This window comes from Artemia franciscana, chromosome 9 (genome assembly GCF_032884065.1).
Source record: "Artemia franciscana chromosome 9, ASM3288406v1, whole genome shotgun sequence".
In the NCBI taxonomy this organism is placed as follows: domain Eukaryota; kingdom Metazoa; phylum Arthropoda; class Branchiopoda; order Anostraca; family Artemiidae; genus Artemia; species Artemia franciscana.
This window is the reverse complement of record NC_088871.1, coordinates 23,697,407-23,716,654: the sequence shown is the minus strand read 5'-3', so window position 1 is coordinate 23,716,654 and position 19,248 is coordinate 23,697,407. Positions and strand designations below refer to the sequence as shown.

At 35.8% G+C, this 19,248-nt stretch overlaps 1 protein-coding gene across 2 annotated transcripts in view; it reads left to right on the top strand.

Moving 5' to 3' along the window:
- LOC136031166 (protein HEXIM1-like) overlaps positions 1-19,248 on the top strand; it is a 76,931-nt gene that overhangs the window by 39,252 nt on the left and 18,431 nt on the right. The window contains exon 2 of one of the 2 annotated variants that reach the window (XM_065710514.1): positions 10,508-10,633. The exons of the other annotated variant lie outside the window; for it this stretch is intronic. Coding sequence (XP_065566586.1) covers positions 10,508-10,511 — 4 coding nt within the window. The 3' untranslated portion in view covers positions 10,512-10,633. Of the gene's footprint in view, positions 1-10,507; positions 10,634-19,248 lie in introns of those variants that run through there. 2 annotated transcript variants of the gene reach the window in all.

The window sequence follows — 19,248 nt, the reverse complement described above, 5'->3', positions numbered from 1 at the left end:
CCAGCATTAAAATGCAATTCTTTTGATGTAAAGAGTGGGGCGTTGATGAGGAAGCAGCCCTTTCATATACGACGTAATTTCTGTTCGCTTTAAGTTTTAATGTCGCTCCTTACTTCCCGTTAAAAAAAATTGTTCTTTTTATTTAATTTTGAACGTTTTTGTATTAATGCATGTTTTGATTTTGGTTTTCCGCAGATGAATAATTAAAACAAAATTTGCATATCTATTTTTTTGGCTAATTGGCTTTCTCGTAGTTTTGATCGAGTGATTTTGAGAAAAAAAGGAGCGAGGGGAGGAGGCCTAGTTGCCCTCCGATTTTTGGTTACTTAAAAAGGCAACTAGAACTTTTTTTTACGAATGTTTATTAGTAAAAGATATACGTAACTTACAAATTAGCTTACGTAACGAACTTCTGTATTCGCATGTTTTTATTATGTATATGAAGGGATTCACCCCCTCGTCAGTACCTCGCTCTTTACACTAAAGCTTAAATCATGTCCCAATTTCTTAAGAATGACCCCTGAATCACAAAAGCCGTAGAATAAATAGTTGAAATTACTAAAAATGCTTTAGCGCAAAGAGCGAGGTATTAGGAGGAGGTGAGCCCATCATACACGTAATAATTTCTGTTCGTTTTAAGTTTTAATGCTTCTCTTTACTTTCAGTTGAAAAACTTTTTCATATTTATTTTTTTCATTTTTTTAAATAATTCTAAAAAATCCTGCTCTGCCTTCATGAAACTTTTCTACCCCCATGACAAATTCCTCCAAAGAAAGTTCCCCCAACATATCCTTCTCTTTTAAGCCCCCCCCTCAACCTAAAAATCCCCCAGAAAACATCTATACTCTTCCAAATAACCTTTACTATATGTAAGCACTGGTCAAAGTTTGTAACTTGCGGCCCCTCCTACGGGGACTGTCGGGGAATGTCGTCCCCAAAGACATAGTTAAAGGTTTTTTGACTACGCTGAATAAAATGGCTATCTCAGAATTTTAATCCGCTGACTTTGGGAAAATAATTAGCGTGGGAGGGGGCCTAGGTGCCTCCAATTTTTTTGGTCACTTAAAAAGAGCACTAGAAATTTTCGTTTCCGTTAGAATGAACCCTCTCGCAAGATTCTCGGACCACTGGGTCAATACGATCACCCCTTGGAAAAAAAGAACACACAAAAAAGAACAAATAAACACGCATCCGTGATCTGCCATCTTGCAAAAAATACAAAATTCCACATTTTTGTAGATAGGAGCTTGAAACTTCTACATTAGGGTTTTCTGATACGCTGAATATGATGGTGTGATTTTCGTTAAGATTCTATGTTTTTTAGGGGTTGTTTCCCCCTATTTTCTGAAATAAGGCAAATTTTCTCAGGCTCGTAACTTTTTATGGGTAAGATTACTTGATGAAACTTATATATTTAAAATCAGCATTAAAATGCAATTCTTTTGATGTAGCTATTGGTATCAAAATTCAATTTTTTAAAGTTTTGGTTACTATTGAGCCGGGTTGCTCCTTACTACAGTTCGTTACCACGAACTGTTTGACTATGTGACTCTTTATGAACGAACACGCCACCGCGTGGTATTACGACATTCGATGCTGGGAAGTTCAATATATAGTTGATCAATAATTTTAAAGGTTTGGTTATATCAGAATTTTAAACCAATAGCAACTTGGTCCCCGTTAGGCCAAGATTACATTTTTTTGCCAAAAAACGCCACTTTTCTATGGCACAATCTTAATGACTACTTAAGAAAGGGCACTAGAATTTAAAATTTCCGTTCGAATGAGCCTTTTCCCGATTTTATAAGACTATCAGTTTGATACGATCACTCCTGGAAAAAAAAAAATCAAAAACAAACAACTAAGCGCTCATCTGTAATCTATTTTCTCAGAAAAGGGAACATTCCAAATTTTTGTAGATAGAAGTTTGAAACCTCTCCATGGGGGTTTACCCGTGCGTTAGACCTGATCAAGATTGCTTGCCCTCTTAGGTTTTTTTTGCCTCCTTTCAAAAACCAGGCAAATTTTCCCTGGGTCTTAGCTTTTGATGATTCTTTTGAACTTGATGCATTTTTTATGTTTTGAGTCACCATAAAGGGATGTTTTTATGTATTAGTTAAGATAGGACGAAGGATATTTAAAGCCAAAAAAGTGACAGTGTACGGGACAAAAGCACAAATAAACGTACGTCAGCGATCCCTTCTCTTCAAAAGTCCTATCACATAGAAAAAACATAAACGGAACGCTTCATTTAATGAATATACCGAAATTTCCTGTTTAGTCCGTACATTTTCAAGATACCTCGCTGTTCTACAGATAAATTGTGGAGACGTACTTTAAGACACCTGGAAGTATAAACTCATTTTTCCCAAATTATCTTCCTTTATTTGCGAGAGTTCCTGGCCCCTGCACAAGCAATGCACAAAATCATCTTCCTCGTCTTTGCAAACCGGACAAGCTTACATGTGCTCTTCAAAACTTCTTTCTTTTGCAAAACTTCCAAATTTTGTTCTAATTAGAAGACATTTAGTCTTAAGGTGCATCCCGTAAGTCAGATACCTAGCTAGTAAATTCAATTTCAAATGGAAATTATGCCCCTAAATCACCTAAACATCCTTATAAAGTCTTAACGTTTTCAAGTTCGTTGCTTCCTCACTCTATTTCTGGATCATTTGATTTTCTAGCATTATCTTAATCCCCTTTTCCAAATTTGCATTTATATCCATAGGGGTTCTGCAATCATTGTCATCAAAACTGCCTTTTTTTTTTAGTTTCCGCTAGTATTGGCCGACGTCACCCATTGCTTACAGCTCGTTACCGTGAATTGGGCTACCAGTATAGTCACTCGTGCTTAAGCTCTGTCATAGAATTAAGGCTACCGACTGGTAACCCAGCAAAGGCCTGAATTTTTTAGTGGAATAAGATACTTTTGCAGGTTACGGTGAGTAGCTCATTTCACTCATAAATCCACCAGTAACCAATTTCATTCTCTCCTCCTTTTACTGATTGGGATACATAATACCGTCGTGCATTTCCTTCATCTAGCTATTTTTGTATCCGGTAATTCCTCTAACAAAATCTTCAATGAAAAAGATAATTTTAGATAACGTTTTTAATGGGTAATTGCCTTCATGTTTCATATTTTACCATTTTGTTGAAAGAAATGAGACTATTACGATACGATTGCCCTCCTTCTCCAATTGGCACCCCTAGAAAAGAAGTTATCTTTTCAACCACCTCCAAAAAAATGCATATTTTTCTGCTAAAACTTGAGCTTTATATATGAATTTTGGTATATACTTAGGGAATATTTTAGAGGAAGAGTGATTTTGCTCAAATTTCTTGAAACGTGGCTTTGAGAAACAGTGGATCTCGAGGAAACCATAGCCAATTTAGCTATACAGTATTGCTCTGGATTTTGAGGAATTCATACTTGTGAATAGAGTGGAGCAGAGGAGGATCGCGTGTAAGCGTATTAGTCTCTGGTGGCTTGGTACTGCGAAGAGGTTTTACCGACGTTAGAATTAGTAGTTCTGCTCACCCAAAATCAAGCCAGAAAGAAGTGTGTTATTGGAAGTTACGAACAGCCGTGAAATTATGTTCTGGTCATGAGAAGGCACGGGGGTTGTTAGCCCTACTCATGTTAACTTTCACTTGTTTTGAACTTAACACGGCTATTTGTTGTAATTTCTGTTAGTTTGGGGTTCATTTATTTACTAATGGTGATTTCATACCTCGTCAAGTTGACCTTGAAAATAAAACCTAATACCATTACTCAAAAAAGTTATATCTATGCTCTTTGACAATTTGTATACACTTCACTCTTTTGATTTTTACAATTGTAAGAGCATAATCAATTGTAGTAGACATACAGGGGCGGTGACATACCCAATATCCCTAGAGACATAGTTACTAGACTGTTCTACCATGCTGAACAAAATGGACGTATCAAAATTTTTATTGGACGCGTGAAATATTGCTTTGTCACGTTTTTGAAAATCTCCATGGTCCTTGTTCGTTTGGCTTTAGTTTGACATCCGCCTAAATATCCATTGAAAGCTTCACCTAAATACCCTTAGATTGCGTAGTAGCACTAGCAGCAGTATACGCCCATAACCCCTGGTTTGTTCAACATACCCTTCAGCACACGCTGAAAGTTTCAAGTTAATACTTTCAACCGTTCCTAAAGTATTTCTGATGCATCCTCTTGACAACCTGTGTGGGCATAGTGTGTTTCGATTTAGTTCTATACAGCTTCGATATTTTTCAAATTTTTCGCCTTAATACCCTTAGCTTTAGTAGCAGTAGTAGTACTACCAGCAGTAATAGTAGTAGTAGTAGAATTAATAGTAGTACCCTTAGCTTTACTGGCAGTAGTAGTAGTAGTAGTAGAAATAGTAATAATAACAGCACTAGTAGTGTTATAACAAGAAGCAACAGTACTAGGACGCAATATTTGTCTTTTGGTTATTTCAGCATCCCCCACAAAAAGCCCTGTTAGTTTCAGGTTCACACACTAAACTGTTTCTAGGATATTGCTGATAACCCTTTTGACAACATGCATGCAGACGGCATGTTGTGATTCAGTTCAGATTTCCTTCTCCAAGTTCCTCAAAAATTTAACTTGCATACCTCTAGGCATAGTTGTAATAGTACTCACAGCTAACTTCAACTTTAACTTTCAACTTTTTCTTTATTCAATTTAAAAAAATACACAAACAATATTATGCCCCAACAGAGAGCAGAGCTCGTAAGGCTGGGACAGTGCAAAAACATAAGAAAAAACATCAACATCTCATCGTAATAAGGATTTCAAAGTATAATACGGTAGAAGACACACAAAATAGAAAAAAAAACTCATAAAAGATAAGTAAATATATAAATATTGGACAGGAGGGGCGTGGGAGGCCTTCCCAGACACAGGGACACAAAAACAAACACACAAATAAGAAGATCAAATAATTTAAATTTAAAATTAAAATTTTAAATTTTAAATTTCCATCATCAATGGTGAATAATCAAAATTTTAGCAAATAATCTTTAATACTTGCTTTTTTAAATTTAGCTGAGATTTTTGCTGAGATTTTTGGGATGGATCAAACAGAATTTTATCATTCAGCTTATGATTGTTAGCAATGAAGGGTATTTGGTATCTAATCGAAAACTTTGACCTTTCAGAGCTTACAAAAGGGATTTGATACATCCTAGACCTCCGACAATCCGAACGAGGAAGTAAGATTAACAGAGATTTGTCATAGAAATAATTTTTAGAATTTTGGATTTGAAAATGCCATATGGAAGCATGTAATATTCGTATATCATTTAAATCTAACAAATTTAAGAAGAGGAATAATGTTTTAGTTTCCGAAACATTTTCAAGTTTTGAAGGTCGATGTAAGAAATTTCCAAGTATTCTTATTGCCCTATTTTATAGTACCTGTAAGGGTTTTATATGCTTCCAAAATGTATTAAGATATACAACTGAGCAATAATTCAAATAAGAAGTAATTAGAGAGTGGTAAATTATTTTTAAAATGGTAAAAGGAAAAATATTCTTCACACGGTACATCGACCCAATATTTTGAGCAAGTTTTAATCTTAAATACTCAATATGATTACGAAATGGGATCAAGAAAAACTCCTAAATAACGATATGATTGGACCCTACAAATTTTTTGGTCACCAACCTGTAGCTCCTCACAAGAAATCTCTCGAGTGGAACGTTTTGAACGACCAAAAACCATAAAATTAGTTTTCATAAAATTCGGTACTAGTTTATTAGAAACAAACCATCGATAACTGAGGTAACACTTATAGTCAGATTTTCGATCAATGTCAATGAATCCCTAGCTTTAACTGTTATAACTGTAGTATTAATATAGTATTAATGTAGTATTACTACAGTTGTAGTATTAATAGAAATAGCACTTGTACTAGTAGCAGCAGTAGTTTTAACTTATTGCCTTTTGGTCAGTTGAATATCCCTCTCATCAAGTCTTGGATGTTACAACTTAATATAATGAGCCTTTGCTTGAACATTGACGTTGCTAGGGCATTGGTAGCCGTGTGGATTGGTGCGCTGGACTTAGGATCCTTTGTCCGAGAGGGCGAGGGTTTGAATCCTAGTGTACCCAATTACATAATTTTGGACTGGGGTCAGTGTTGTAGCTCTGTAAGCTCAATCAGAGTCTACCCAGCTCTAAATGGGTACCTGGAGAAATCTGGGGAAGGTAAACAGGAAGGGTGTGAGAAAGCAGAGGATGGTTGGCCCCCAACCCCTCATTGCACTTCCTGACTGAAGGGTCAAGAAACGGAGATCAGCACCGCCGGTAGGGACTGGAATGTCTAATGCCGTATTGTTTACCTTTTTTAGGATATTGACATGTTCTTTTGATAACTTGTATTTTCGTATACTTCTTGAAATTTTCATCTTAATGATCTTAGCCTTACAAGTACTTGCAATAGAAGTAGTAGCTGTAGTAGTGTTAACATTAGTTAATGTGGCAGTAGTAGTAGTAGTAACAACGTGCATTTATATTGGCTTTTGGTCAAATGATCTACCCCTTTAAGCCTTCTCTGAAAGTTCTAACTTAATACCCAAATTCATTCTTGAGATACGCTCTTTTGTCAATGTGGATGCGCATAGTGTCTTTTGATTTAGTTTGAATTTCCCCTCAGCATTGTAAATGTAGTAGCGTGTTAGTAGCTTATAAACATTACCTTTTTGGTCAATTGATCATTTCCTGAAATTCCCAAATTAATATGCTCAGTCATTCCTGAGTTATGCCCTTTTTACAACCCGCACGAACATAACGTGTTTTGATTCCGTCCGACACTCCCCTCCACATTCTCTGAAAGGCTTACTTGAAGGCCTTTCGTGTTTTTGGAAAGAATTAAATAAAAGAAACAAGTTTTTTTTTGGCTGAAAGTGAGAAGCAACATTAAAACTTAAAACGAACAGAAACTATTTTGAATATGAAAGGAGCTGCCCCCTCTTCAACGCCCTGCTCTTTATGCTTAAGTTATTTATTGTTTTAAAAGTAGAGATGTAAGAAAGAGTCAAACTTTAGCGTAAAGAGCGGGGCGTTGAGGAGGCGACAGCCCGTTATATATACGGAATAATTTCTGTCTGTTTTAAGTTTTAATGTCGCTTCTTACTTTTAGCTAAAAAAAAAAATTCATATTTAATTTCTGGACGTTTTTGAATTAATGCAGGTTTTGATTTTGGCTCACCGTACATGAATAATTAAAACGAAATTTGCACATTAATTTTACTTTTTTGGCTAAATGGCTTTATCAAAGTTTTGATCTGACAATTCTGAGACAAAAAGAGGCGGGGGAGGGGGCCTAGATGCCCTCTAATTTCTTGCCTACTTAAATAGGCCACTAGAATGTTTAATTTTATTTGCGAACGCTTTTATTAGTAATAAATATACGTAACTTGCGAACTAACATACACAACGAACTTCTATATTTGTATGTTTTTGTTACGTATATGATGGGGTTCGTCCCCTCGTCAATACCTCGCTCTTTACGTTAAAGTTCGCTTTTTGTTCTAATTTTTGGATAATGACCGCTGAATCACAACGGCTACTTAATTAGAATAAATAGCCCTTTTGAAATTACTAAAAATACTTTAACGTAAAGAACGAGGTATTGAAGAGGGGACGAACTCTTACATATACTTAATAATTTCTGTTGTTTTTAAGTTTTATGTTGCTCCTTACTTCCGGTTGCAAAAACTTGTTTTTGTTTTATTTTTCGTTTTTTTTTTAAATAATGCTGAAAAATCCAGCGCCCCCTTCATGGAAATGCTCACCCCCCATGGAAATTCCTCCATGGAAAGATCCTCCAACGTAAACATCTCCCCAACCAGAAAAATCTCCCATGAAAATGTATGTTTACTTCCCAATAGCCAATACTATATGGAAACAATGGGCAAAGTTCATAGCTTGCAGCCGTTCCCCCGGGAACCTGGGGGATTAAGTCGTCCTCAAAGGCGTAGATATGAGATTTTTTTTTACTCTACTGAGCAAAATGGCCATCTGAAAAGTTTGATCCGGTGGCTTTAGAAAAAAATTAGCATATTTGCGGGCCTAGTTGCACTCCAATTTTTTTGGTCACTTAAGAAGGACACTAGACAAACAAATACAAAGTAGAAACAATAGGGAAAATCTTTTCAAGACAGTGGAAATGAGTTCTGTGAATATTTCGGCTCTATGTCCAAGGGCCGTCTTCAGCACAATACGAGAATTGTTTTTAAAACTTCAGCACAGTAGATCGTTTTTAATTAAAAACGATCTAACAAAATATTTTACTAAACCGATTTATAATAGTACTGAACCCGCTACGAAAAGGCTTTTGAGACAGGCTGCTAAAAAAGCAAGGTTGGCTCTGAGAAATTGCATTTAATCACTTTGTTCTCTTTAGTTTGAATGAGTTTATATTCTCACTCCATTCTTTTTGTCAGTCCTGGTTGAACTTCGTTGAAGTATTTAATGTAAGTTTATTTATATATACATATTTTCTCTCTTGTTCTCGTTTTGTGCTGAAGAGGGCCCTTTGACATAGGGCCGAAATATTCACAGAACTGATTTCCACTGTCTTGAAAAGATTTTTCCTATTGTTTCTACTTTGTATTTGTTTGTTATGGAAAGGCAGTGTGGTCTATTTTTCGTCGCTATTTCGTCGCTATATTCGTCAAGGGCACTAGAACTTTTGATTTCCGTTCTTATGAGCCCTCTCCGTTCGAGTGACATTTTAGGACCCCTGACATTTTAGGGGTGATGTATGATCACCCCTGGGAAAAAAATAACACGCATCTATGATCTTTCTTCTGGCAAAAAAAATAGGAATTTCGAATTTTTGCAGATTGGAGCTTGAAACCTCTGCAGTAGGGTTTTGTGATACACTGAATCTGATGGTGTGATTTTCATTAAGATTCTATGACTTTTATGGGGAGCGGGGTTTCACCTTTTTTCGAAAAAGAGGCAAATATTCTATTTAATGTCATTTGTTTTCATTTTACATCACTATCTGTATCATAATTTAAACTGGACATTCGCTAGTCCAGTTTTCCTGTAATTACACCTCTAGATGCAAAATACATTTCTGAGTGGAAAGCTAGCTCGTAACACAATTATTGTTTGAAGAGAGAGAGAATTAGCGAGAGAGAGAGAGAGAGAGAGAGAGAAAGAAAGAGAGAGAGAGAGAGAGAGAGAGAGAGAGAGAGAGAGAGAGAGAGAGAGAGAGAGAGAGAGAGAGGGAGAGAGAGAGAGAGAGAGAGAGAGAGAGAGAGAGAGAGAGAGAGAGAGAGAGAGAGAGAGAGAGAGAGAGAGAGAGAGAGAGAGAAAGAAAGAGAGAGAGAGATTTTATTAAATAAACTATAAGCAAGCTTTTTCCAACTGAAAGTAAGGAATAACATTAAAATATAAAACGAATATAAATTATTGCGTGTATCTTTTAAAGTAAGGTTCTTTCATTAATTTCTGTCATTTGAGAATTGCTCAACTTTTGACTCTCATTTTCTTAAATATAGTTTCGACCTCTTTGGCCGTTTTGTTACTATGCCTTACAAAGTTAGTTCTACAAATAGCGCTAATTTAAGTTACATGGAAGAATCTTTCCATGAAAAAATTTCTCGTGAGGGAAGGGAATTTTCCATGGAGGGGAGCTGGATTTACCTGACATTATTTAAAAAACCATGAGCAATTAAATAAAAAACAAGTTTTTTTAACTGAAAGTAAGAAGCAACAGTAATTTAAAACGAATAGAAAATATTAAGTATATGAGATGGGTTATCTCTCCTGAATAGCCCGCTCTTACGCTAAAATTTCTTTTTTAACTTTTAAAAGAGGTTATTATTTTAATCAAATGGCTTTTGTGGTGCAGGAGTCATTCTTAAATAACCGGAACAAAAATCAAACTTGGATTATTATTATTTAGAAACAACAGAATGACTATGCAAATTTTGTTTTAATTATTCATGCACGGTAAGCCAAATTCAAAACCTGCATTAATTCAAAAACAGTCATAAATTAAATGAAAAAACAACAAGTTTTTTGAACTGAAAGTAAGAAGCGATATAAAAACTTCAAATGAACAAAAATATTCCGTATATTAAAGGGCCTTTCCCTTCCTCAACGCCCCGCTCCTTACGCTAAAGTACGACTCTTTGTCACAACTCTACTTTTAAAACAATAAAAACTTTAGCGTAAAGAGTGAGGCGTTGAGGAGGGGTCAACCCCTTTCATATACTGAAGAATTTCTGTTCGTTTTAAGTTTTAATGTCGCTCCTTACTTTCAGTTAAAAAAAAACTTGTTTTTCTGTTTAATTTGTGAAGAATGGGCAAAGTTCATAATTTATAGCCCTTTCCCCGGAGACTGTAGGGGATTAAGTCGTCGGGATTAAGTAGGGGATTAGGGGATTAAGTTAGCGGGGAAAAAAGTACGCATCCGTGATCTTTCTTCTGGCAAAAAAAAAACACAGAACTCCACATCTTTGCAGATAGGAGCTTGAAACGTCTACAGCAAGCTTGAAAGGAGCTTGAAACGTCTTTCTGATACGCTGAATCTGATGGTGTGATTTTCATTTAGATGCTATGGCTTTTAGGGACTGTTTCCCTCGTTTTTTCGAAAACAAGGCAACTTTTCTCAGGTTCGTATCTTTTGATGGGTAAGACTAAAATTGATGAACCCTATATATTTGAAGTCAGAATAAAAATGTTATTCTTTTGATGCATCTTTTTGTATCAAAAATCCGTTTTTTAAAGTTTCGGTTACTTTTGAATAGGGTCGCTCCTTACGTACAGTTCATTACCACAAACCGTTTGAAAGGTCAAATAATGCATACCTTTCTCAATAATATATAATATACGTAACCAATGAACGAATTGCCTAGCTTAAAGCTCTTGCCCTTAGGACTGTGGGAGGTTGACATCTCCAAATTGGATGTGTTTGGGAAAATGATAGGGGGGAGGGGCGGGGCTTTGTTTGCCCTTCAATAATTTTTGACTGTTAAACAGGACACTAGAACTTTCAATCTTCATGCGAATGAATCCTTTTCGAAGTTTCTACAAATACTCCTTCTTTACAAAGTACTCAGGCCTGAAAAAATATTATATCGTGCCCACATCACTCTTCACTTAGGCAACGCTATTGCGCTGCCTATGATGTTTTAATGGTACAAAAATATGTCATTTGTTTACATTTTACGTCACTATCTGTATCACAATTTAACCTGGACATTTGCCAGTCGAGTTTTCCTGTAATTACACCTCTAGATCCAAAATACATTTCTGAGTGGAAAGCTAGCTCGTTACACAATTATTGTGGCGAAGTTATTGTTTTGATCAGTCAAATGAAAATGAGAAAAAAGTGTTGTTTTTTTTAAAGTGTTTGTGAGAGGTAGAGAGAGAACCTCACTGGAAATCTGATTATTTTATCGAAATCTTCATCCGAGCCATTTTTTTTTCAAGTAAATACGCACGACAAGGTGTGTGTTATGTCATGTTATAATTCCCAGATTGGGGACGTTTTCGTAATCATGGAGAGTTTATCTCTCCCATAATCTATGCATCCTGATTTCTTATTCTTGATAAAAAACTATCCAGCAGGAGAATTTTGCTGATCATGGAATTGAAATTTATATATAATGTTTAGGAAACGCCTTAGTTTGTTGTTTCCTCTGTATTGCTTACACTTTCCTCTGTATGGTAATTACCTAGATTCACTAGATTTCGGAGTATCTTAGAGCCACAGAGCGGGACAAAGGATATCAAAAATACAGTACTGTAGAGATTAATTGTACTAAGGACAAAAATTTTCACATTTTGGTGTAGATATCACTTATTTAGAACGCACACTGTTCACGTCTTCAACAGGAAATATTTTTTTTTTCTACATTTTTCTTTTTTTTCTTGGTTGGGTAGTCTAGTATATTTGTGTGACTAGTTTTCCATTGAAGTTGGTGATTTTCTAGATTTAGAGTCGAATCAGAAATGTACTGAGAATAGACCTGAAATTTGAAGTAAATTCCTTTGTGATAATATGAGGAATAACGTCTTTAAATCAGTATTTGATTTGGTCATAACCAAAGAAAAAAACAAGAGCTAAGAGCTCATATGGCTTGAGCAAAATTCTAAGAATCAATAGATTGATTTAAAAGAAAAATCATAGGCTTAATGCAGGTCGGGATCTAAAATAAGAGCTCCTTCTAAATATCGAAATTCATTAAGATCCGATCACACACTCGTAAGTTAACAATGCCTCATTTCTTTCTAATTTTTCCTCTCCCTTCAGCCCCCCAGATGGTCGAAACGGGGAAAACGACTTTATCAAGTCAATTTGTTCAGGTCTCGGGCAATTCTACCAATTTTCATCGTCCTAGCACGTCCAGAAGCACCGAACACGCCAAAGCACCAGACCCCCTAACTCCCCCAAAGATAGCGGATCCAGTCCGGTTACGTCAATCACGTATCTAAGACAATTGCTCATTCTACCCACCAAGTTTCATCCCGATCTCCCCACTAAGTGTTTTCCAAGGTTTCCGGTTTCCCCCTCCAACTTCCCGCCAATGTCACCAGATCTGGTCGGGTTTTAAAACGATCTCTGAGACATGAGTTCCTTTCAAGTATCAAATTTAAAAATACCTCATTAACGGTCACCCGTTCTTAAGTTAAAAATACATCAATTTTTCGAATTTTTCTGATTTAACACCCCCGCCCCCAACTCCCCCAAAGAGAATGGATTCAGTCCGGTTATGTCAATCACGTATCTAGGACTTGTGCTTTTTCTTCCCACCAACTTTCATCCCGATCTTTCCACTCTAAGCGTTTCCCAAGATTTCCCGTTTTCCCCTCCAGCTCCCCCAATATCACCGGATACGGTCGGGATTTAGAAAAAGAGCTTTGAGACACGAGATCCTTCTAAATATCAAATTTCATTGAGATCCCATCACCCACTCGTAAGCTAAAAATACCTCATTTTTTTCAATTTTTCCTCTCCTTCCAGCCCCCCAAAGGATCGAATTGGGGAAAAGACTGTTATCATGTCAATTTGTGTAGGTCTCTGACACACCTAATTTTCATTGTCCGAGCTCGCCAAAGTTCTGGAAATCACCCGCAACTCCCCTAAATAGAGAGTATCCATTCCAATTCTGTCAATCACGTTATATATATATATACTAGCTGTTGGGGTGGCGCTTCGCGCCACCCCAACACCTAGTTGGTGGGGGCGCTTCGCGCCCCCCAAGCCCCCCCGCGCGCGTAAGTCGTTACGCGCCATAATAGTTACGCGCCATTGTAGTTGTGTCCCTATGTCCCACCTGTGAATATAGATATATATATATATATATATATATATATATATATATATATATATATATATATATATATATATATATATATGGTTTTAACTACGTAAAACTTGCGAATATACAACATTCTTTGCTGTCCCATTGTCTTTGCATATAAATAGATTGTCAGGTTTACCGACTCTTGAACATGCAACATATAATGGGTCCATGGGAAAACAATCTGTATTCAGATCTATACCTCATGATTCTAATGATTGCCCTTGAGCTTTGTTGATGGTGATTGCTAATCGACCATTCCCTGTCCCGGTGTCCCGGTCGTCATTTACATCCCCCTGTTTCCCCCGGTGTCCCCGTTGTAGTTGTGTCCCTGTGTCCCGGTCGTCATTTATATTCCCTGTGTCCCGGTCGTCATTTGTATCCCGGTGTCCCGGTCTGTATATACATTCGTTTTTTAGTTTTGTTTTTCTCCTTTATTTTTTTCCTTTTTTTTTCTTTTTTAGCTTATTTAGATTTTTAGATTTTTTAGTTTTTTTATTAGTTTTTAGTTTTTTTTTTCTTTTTAGTTTTTTTGTCCCGATCGTCATTTATATCCCCCTGTTTCCCCCGGTGTCCCCGTTGTAGTTGTGTCCCTGTGTCCCGGTCGTCATTTATATTACCTGTGTCCCGGTAGTCATTTGTATCCCGGTGTACCGGTCTGTATATACATTCGTTTTTTAGTTTTGTTTTTCTCCATTATTTTTTTCCTTTTTTTTTCTTTTTTAGTTTATTTAGATTTTTAGATTTTTTAGTTTTTTTATTAGTTTTTAGTTTTTTTTTTCTTTTTAGTTTTTTTGTAGTTTTTACCTTCTTTTTAGTTTTGTTAATTTTTTTTTTTACTTATGTCCTGGTCGTCATTTATACTCCCTGTGTCCCGGTGCTTTGTTGATTGCTAATCGAACATTCCTTTTGTCCTGGTCGCTTTCTCTTTGAGTGTCGTCATTTATTTTTTTCTTTTTTAGTTCTTTTAGTTTTTACCTTTTTTAGTTTTTTTAGTTTTTTAGATGAAAATTTTTTTTAGTTTTTTCCTTTTTTTCTTTTTAGTTTTTTATTGGTTTTTACCTTTATGTTAGCTTATTTTTCAGTTCCCTGTGTCCCGGTGCTTTGTTGATTGCTAATCGAACATTCCTTTTGTCCTGGTCGCTTTCTCTTTGAGTTTCGTCATTTATTTTTTTCTTTTTTAGTTCTTTTAGTTTTTACCTTTTTTAGTTTTTTTTAGTTTTTTAGATGAAAATTTTTTTTAGTTTTTTCCTTTTTTCTTTTTAGTTTTTTATTGGTTTTTACCTTTATTTTAGCTTGTTTTTCAGTTTTTTCCTTTTTTTTTATTTTTTTTTTATTTTTTATTTTTTTTAGTTTTTTACCTTTTTTTAGTTTTTTTAGTTTTTTTTAGTTTTTTAGCTTTTTTACTTTTTTTATTAGTTTTTAGTTTTTTTTTTGTAGTTTTTGCCTTTTTTTAGTTTTTTCAGTTTTTTTTTTAGTTTTTTATTGGTTTTTACCTTTATTTTAGCTTATTTTTCAGTTTTTTCCTTTTTTTTTAGTTTTTTTAAGTTTTTAGTTTTTTTAGTTTTTTACATTTTTTTAGTTTTTTTAGTTTTTTTAGTTTTTTAGCTTTTTTATTTTTTTTATTAGTTTTTAGTTTTTTTTGTAGTTTTTGCCTTTTTTTTAGTTTTTTTAGTTTTTTAGCTTTTTTATTAGTTTTTAGTTTTTTTTGTAGTTTTTGCCTTTTTTTAGTTTTTTTAGTTTTTTAGCTTTTTTATTTTTTTTATTAGTTTTTAGTTTTTTTTTGTAGTTTTTGCCTTTTTTTAGTTTTTTCAGTTTTGACGTCACCTGATCCAGTTTTTTCAGGTGACGTCACCTGATCCATCCACAGACAGACAGACAACTTATTTTTATATATATACTAGCTGTTGGGGTGGCGCTTCGCGCCACCCCAACACCTAGTTGGTGGGGGCGCTTCGCGCCCCCCCCCAAGCCCCCCCGCGCGCGTAAGTCGTTACGCGCCATAATAGTTACGCGCCATTGTAGTTGTGTCCCTATGTCCCACCTGTGAATATAGATAGATATATATATATATATATATATATATATATATATATATATATATATATATATATATATATATATATATGGTTTTAACTACGTAAAACTTGCGAATATACAACATTCTTTGCTGTTCCATTGTCTTTGCATATAAATAGATTGTCAGGTTTACCGACTCTTGAACATGCAACATATAATGGTCCATGGGAAAACAATCTGTATTCAGATCTATACCTCATGATTCTAATGATTGCCCTTGAGCTTTGTTGATGGTGATTGCTAATCGACCATTCCCTGTCCCGGTGTCCCGGTCGTCATTTACATCCCCCTGTTTCCCCCGGTGTCCCCGTTGTAGTTGTGTCCCTGTGTCGTCCCGGTCTATCCCGGTCTATCCCGGTGTCCCGGTCTGTATATACATTCGTTTTTTAGTTTTGTTTTTCTCCTTTATTTTTTTCCTTTTTTTTTTCTTTTTTAGCTTATTTAGATTTTTAGATTTTTTAGTTTTTTTTATTAGTTTTAAGTTTTTTTTTTCTTTTTAGTTTTTTTGTCCCGGTCGTCATTTATATCCCCCTGTTTCCCCCGGTGTCCCCGTTGTAGTTGTGTCCCTGTGTCCCGTTCGTCATTTATATTCCCTGTGTCCCGGTCGTCATTTGTATCCCGGTGTACCGGTCTGTATATACATTCGTTTTTTAGTTTTGTTTTTCTCCTTTATTTTTTTCCTTTTTTTTTCTTTTTTAGTTTATTTAGATTTTTATATTTTTTAGTTTTTTTATTAGTTTTTAGTTTTTTTTTCTTTTTAGTTTTTTTGTAGTTTTTACCTTCTTTTTAGTTTTGTTAATTTTTTTTTTTACTTATGTCCTGGTCGTCATTTATACTCCCTGTGTCCCGGTGCTTTGTTGATTGCTAATCGAACATTCCTTTTGTCCTGGTCGCTTTCTCTTTGAGTGTCGTCATTTATTTTTTTCTTTTTTAGTTCTTTTAGTTTTTACCTTTTTTAGTTTTTTTTAGTTTTTTAGATGAAAATTTTTTTTAGTTTTTTCCTTTTTTTCTTTTTAGTTTTTTATTGGTTTTTACCTTTATGTTAGCTTATTTTTCAGTTTTTTCCTTTTTTGTTATTTTTTTTTTTATTTTTTATTTTTTTTAGTTTTTTACCTTTTTTTAGTTTTTTTAGTTTTTTTAGTTTTTTTAGTTTTTTAGCTTTTTTACTTTTTTTTATTAGTTTTTAGTTTTTTTGTAGTTTTTGCCTTTTTTTAGTTTTTTCAGTTTTTTTTTTAGTTTTTTATTGGTTTTTACCTTTATTTTAGCTTATTTTTCAGTTTTTTCCTTTTTTTTTAGTTTTTTTTTAGTTTTTAGTTTTTTTAGTTTTTTACCTTTTTTTAGTTTTTTTAGTTTTTTTTAGTTTTTTAGCTTTTTTATTTTTTTTATTAGTTTTTAGTTTTTTTGTAGTTGTTGCCTTTTTTTTAGTTTTTTTAGTTTTTTAGCTTTTTTATTAGTTTTTAGTTTTTTTTTGTAGTTTTTGCCTTTTTTTAGTTTTTTTAGTTTTTTAGCTTTTTTATTTTTTTTATTAGTTTTTAGTTTTTTTTGTAGTTTTTGCCTTTTTTTAGTTTTTTCAGTTTTGACGTCACCTGATCCAGTTTTTTCAGGTGACGTCACCTGATCCACGATCCACAGATCCACAGACAACTTATTTTTATATAGGGGAGAGGTGGGTACAGTGGCGCACTTTCAGGTCAAAGCATCGTAACTTTGGCAAATATTAACATTTTTGGACGGTTTTTGAACTGTTGTGCAGGCAGTTTATTATTCTACACTGGTGATTTATTTCACACTTCTTCTTTGAACCAGTTTTTGATGGAGTCATGTTTTCTGACAGCCACTTTTTGCGCCATTGTTGCCGACTAGGCGGGAACTATGGCGCACCCCATCTGGAACAGTGGCGCACCCATCTGGAACAGTGGCGCAATCAAACTGCTAAGATGAATACTTCGTTTAATGAGTAAGGAAGTACAGAATAATGAACTGAAAATACCTAAAAGATGAATACTTCGTATAATGAGTAAAGAAATAAAAAATAATGAACTGAAAATAAAAGAAGAAGGCACACTAGTTAATATTGTAAGCAGTCAGGTCAATGGGGAAGACCAGTTGCTCCGCCTGTCTTTCTGTGCCACCAGAAATATTCGGAGCAGGTAGCTTCATTTCGACACTCGACTTGCTGAAAGTGTAATTTTCACTGGTCCTGATGACCTTGTAGAAAGGAACCATTCTCTTAATATACATGAGCTCAATGTCAAAGCTGGACTCAGAGAGGACTTCGCCCACGGAGTAAATTTTGTTCTTTTTGATCTCCCCCTCGCAAACAAGAACATAATCTCCAGCACGGACTTCATCATCACACAAAAGATCGTTTTGGTCTTCAAGGCCACAGTGGAGGCTTTCATCACTATCACAGCTACTATTGCCTTTTGTGGCAGAGTCACCAAAGTCATCATCAGACGAAGAATCAGAAAACAGGGTCTTTACATGACTGTTTCTCTTGAAATTGCGGTGAAATTTAGCAAAGTATCCAACAGCACTGCCCCTTTTCTTAGGTTGGACATCCTGTTTTTTTGGCACTGGCTTTTGGACAACGGCTTTCTTTGTCTTGGGGTTAATCTTAGAAGTCTTGGCCTTTTTTTGCCTCCCTTTCCATGAATTCTTTCTCTAAAGCATCTTTCACTGGGGTATCCGTGGCAATGATGGTTTTCTTCCTCTTCCGAGCTCCTTCTGGCAGCTTCCTGGGGGGCGCTCTTGGGTAGGGCCTTACAGCTTCGGGTGTAACGGCGGTAGGGGAGGCAGCGCTTGGGGAGGCAGAGCTTGGACCCGCTTCGTTATGACTATTCAATTCTTGCTCGACTTCTTCGGCCTCTGGAGCTGCGCTGGGATTAGGGTCTGGTCTGTCGGTCACAGCTGATGCGAGAAAATCGTCGTCTGTGAAAAGTAGGCGGTTGAAGGGGAAAATCCCAGTAGCAGCAAAGCCACTGACTATGTTTTCCTGTGTGAAGGAGAGTTGGAAGGCCTTTCCAACAAGTTGAGCGATGATAGAGATGCCAATCGTCTGTCCGGGGTTGCTGACCATCCAGTCATTGCAGGCGATGTTGTAGTAGTTTTTGAATGATTTGTAGACTGTTCTGTCCAGTGGCTGTAGCTTTCCGCTGGTGTGGGGTGGCAAAGTCAGAACCACTATCCCGTTATCTTTGCAGTACTGAATGGCCTGGATCGACACATGAGAAGAGTGGTTGTCTTCTATCAACAATATGGGTCTCTCTTTTGTACAGCGGGCATGTTTCACAACGTGTTCGAGGACAAGCAGGAAGATGTCAGATGTCATCCATCCTTTGGCAGAACCGCTACCGCCACTGCCTGGTGGTGCACCATTCATCAACTGGGAGCCAAATCTTTTCCTTGGGAAGATGAAGTAAGGTGGCAAGAAATTACCTTGAGCATTGATGGTGCAGCAGACTGTGGTCAGTTCGCCTCGCTCAGCAAAAGTCACTTGGCCCACCTGTTTGTGCCCTTAGGTGCTATCACATTTGGTGGTCTCTGCACTGTTGTTGCCCCCGTCTCATCTAAGTTATAAATATCACTAGGCTGAAACTTAAACTTATTCATAACAGTCTCCAAGTTGTCATAGAACTCGTTTACAGTTGTTCTGTTGAATGCCGTGGCTCTGGCCAAGCTTGTTCCCTCTGCTTTGCGGATAGACAGGTCTGGGAAGCGTTTCATGTAACTGTAATACCAGTCTTTCCCCATTATCTTTTTCTCATGCCATGTTGATGGCACCTTCAATTGGTTCATCTTTGAATTTCGAAAGCGAA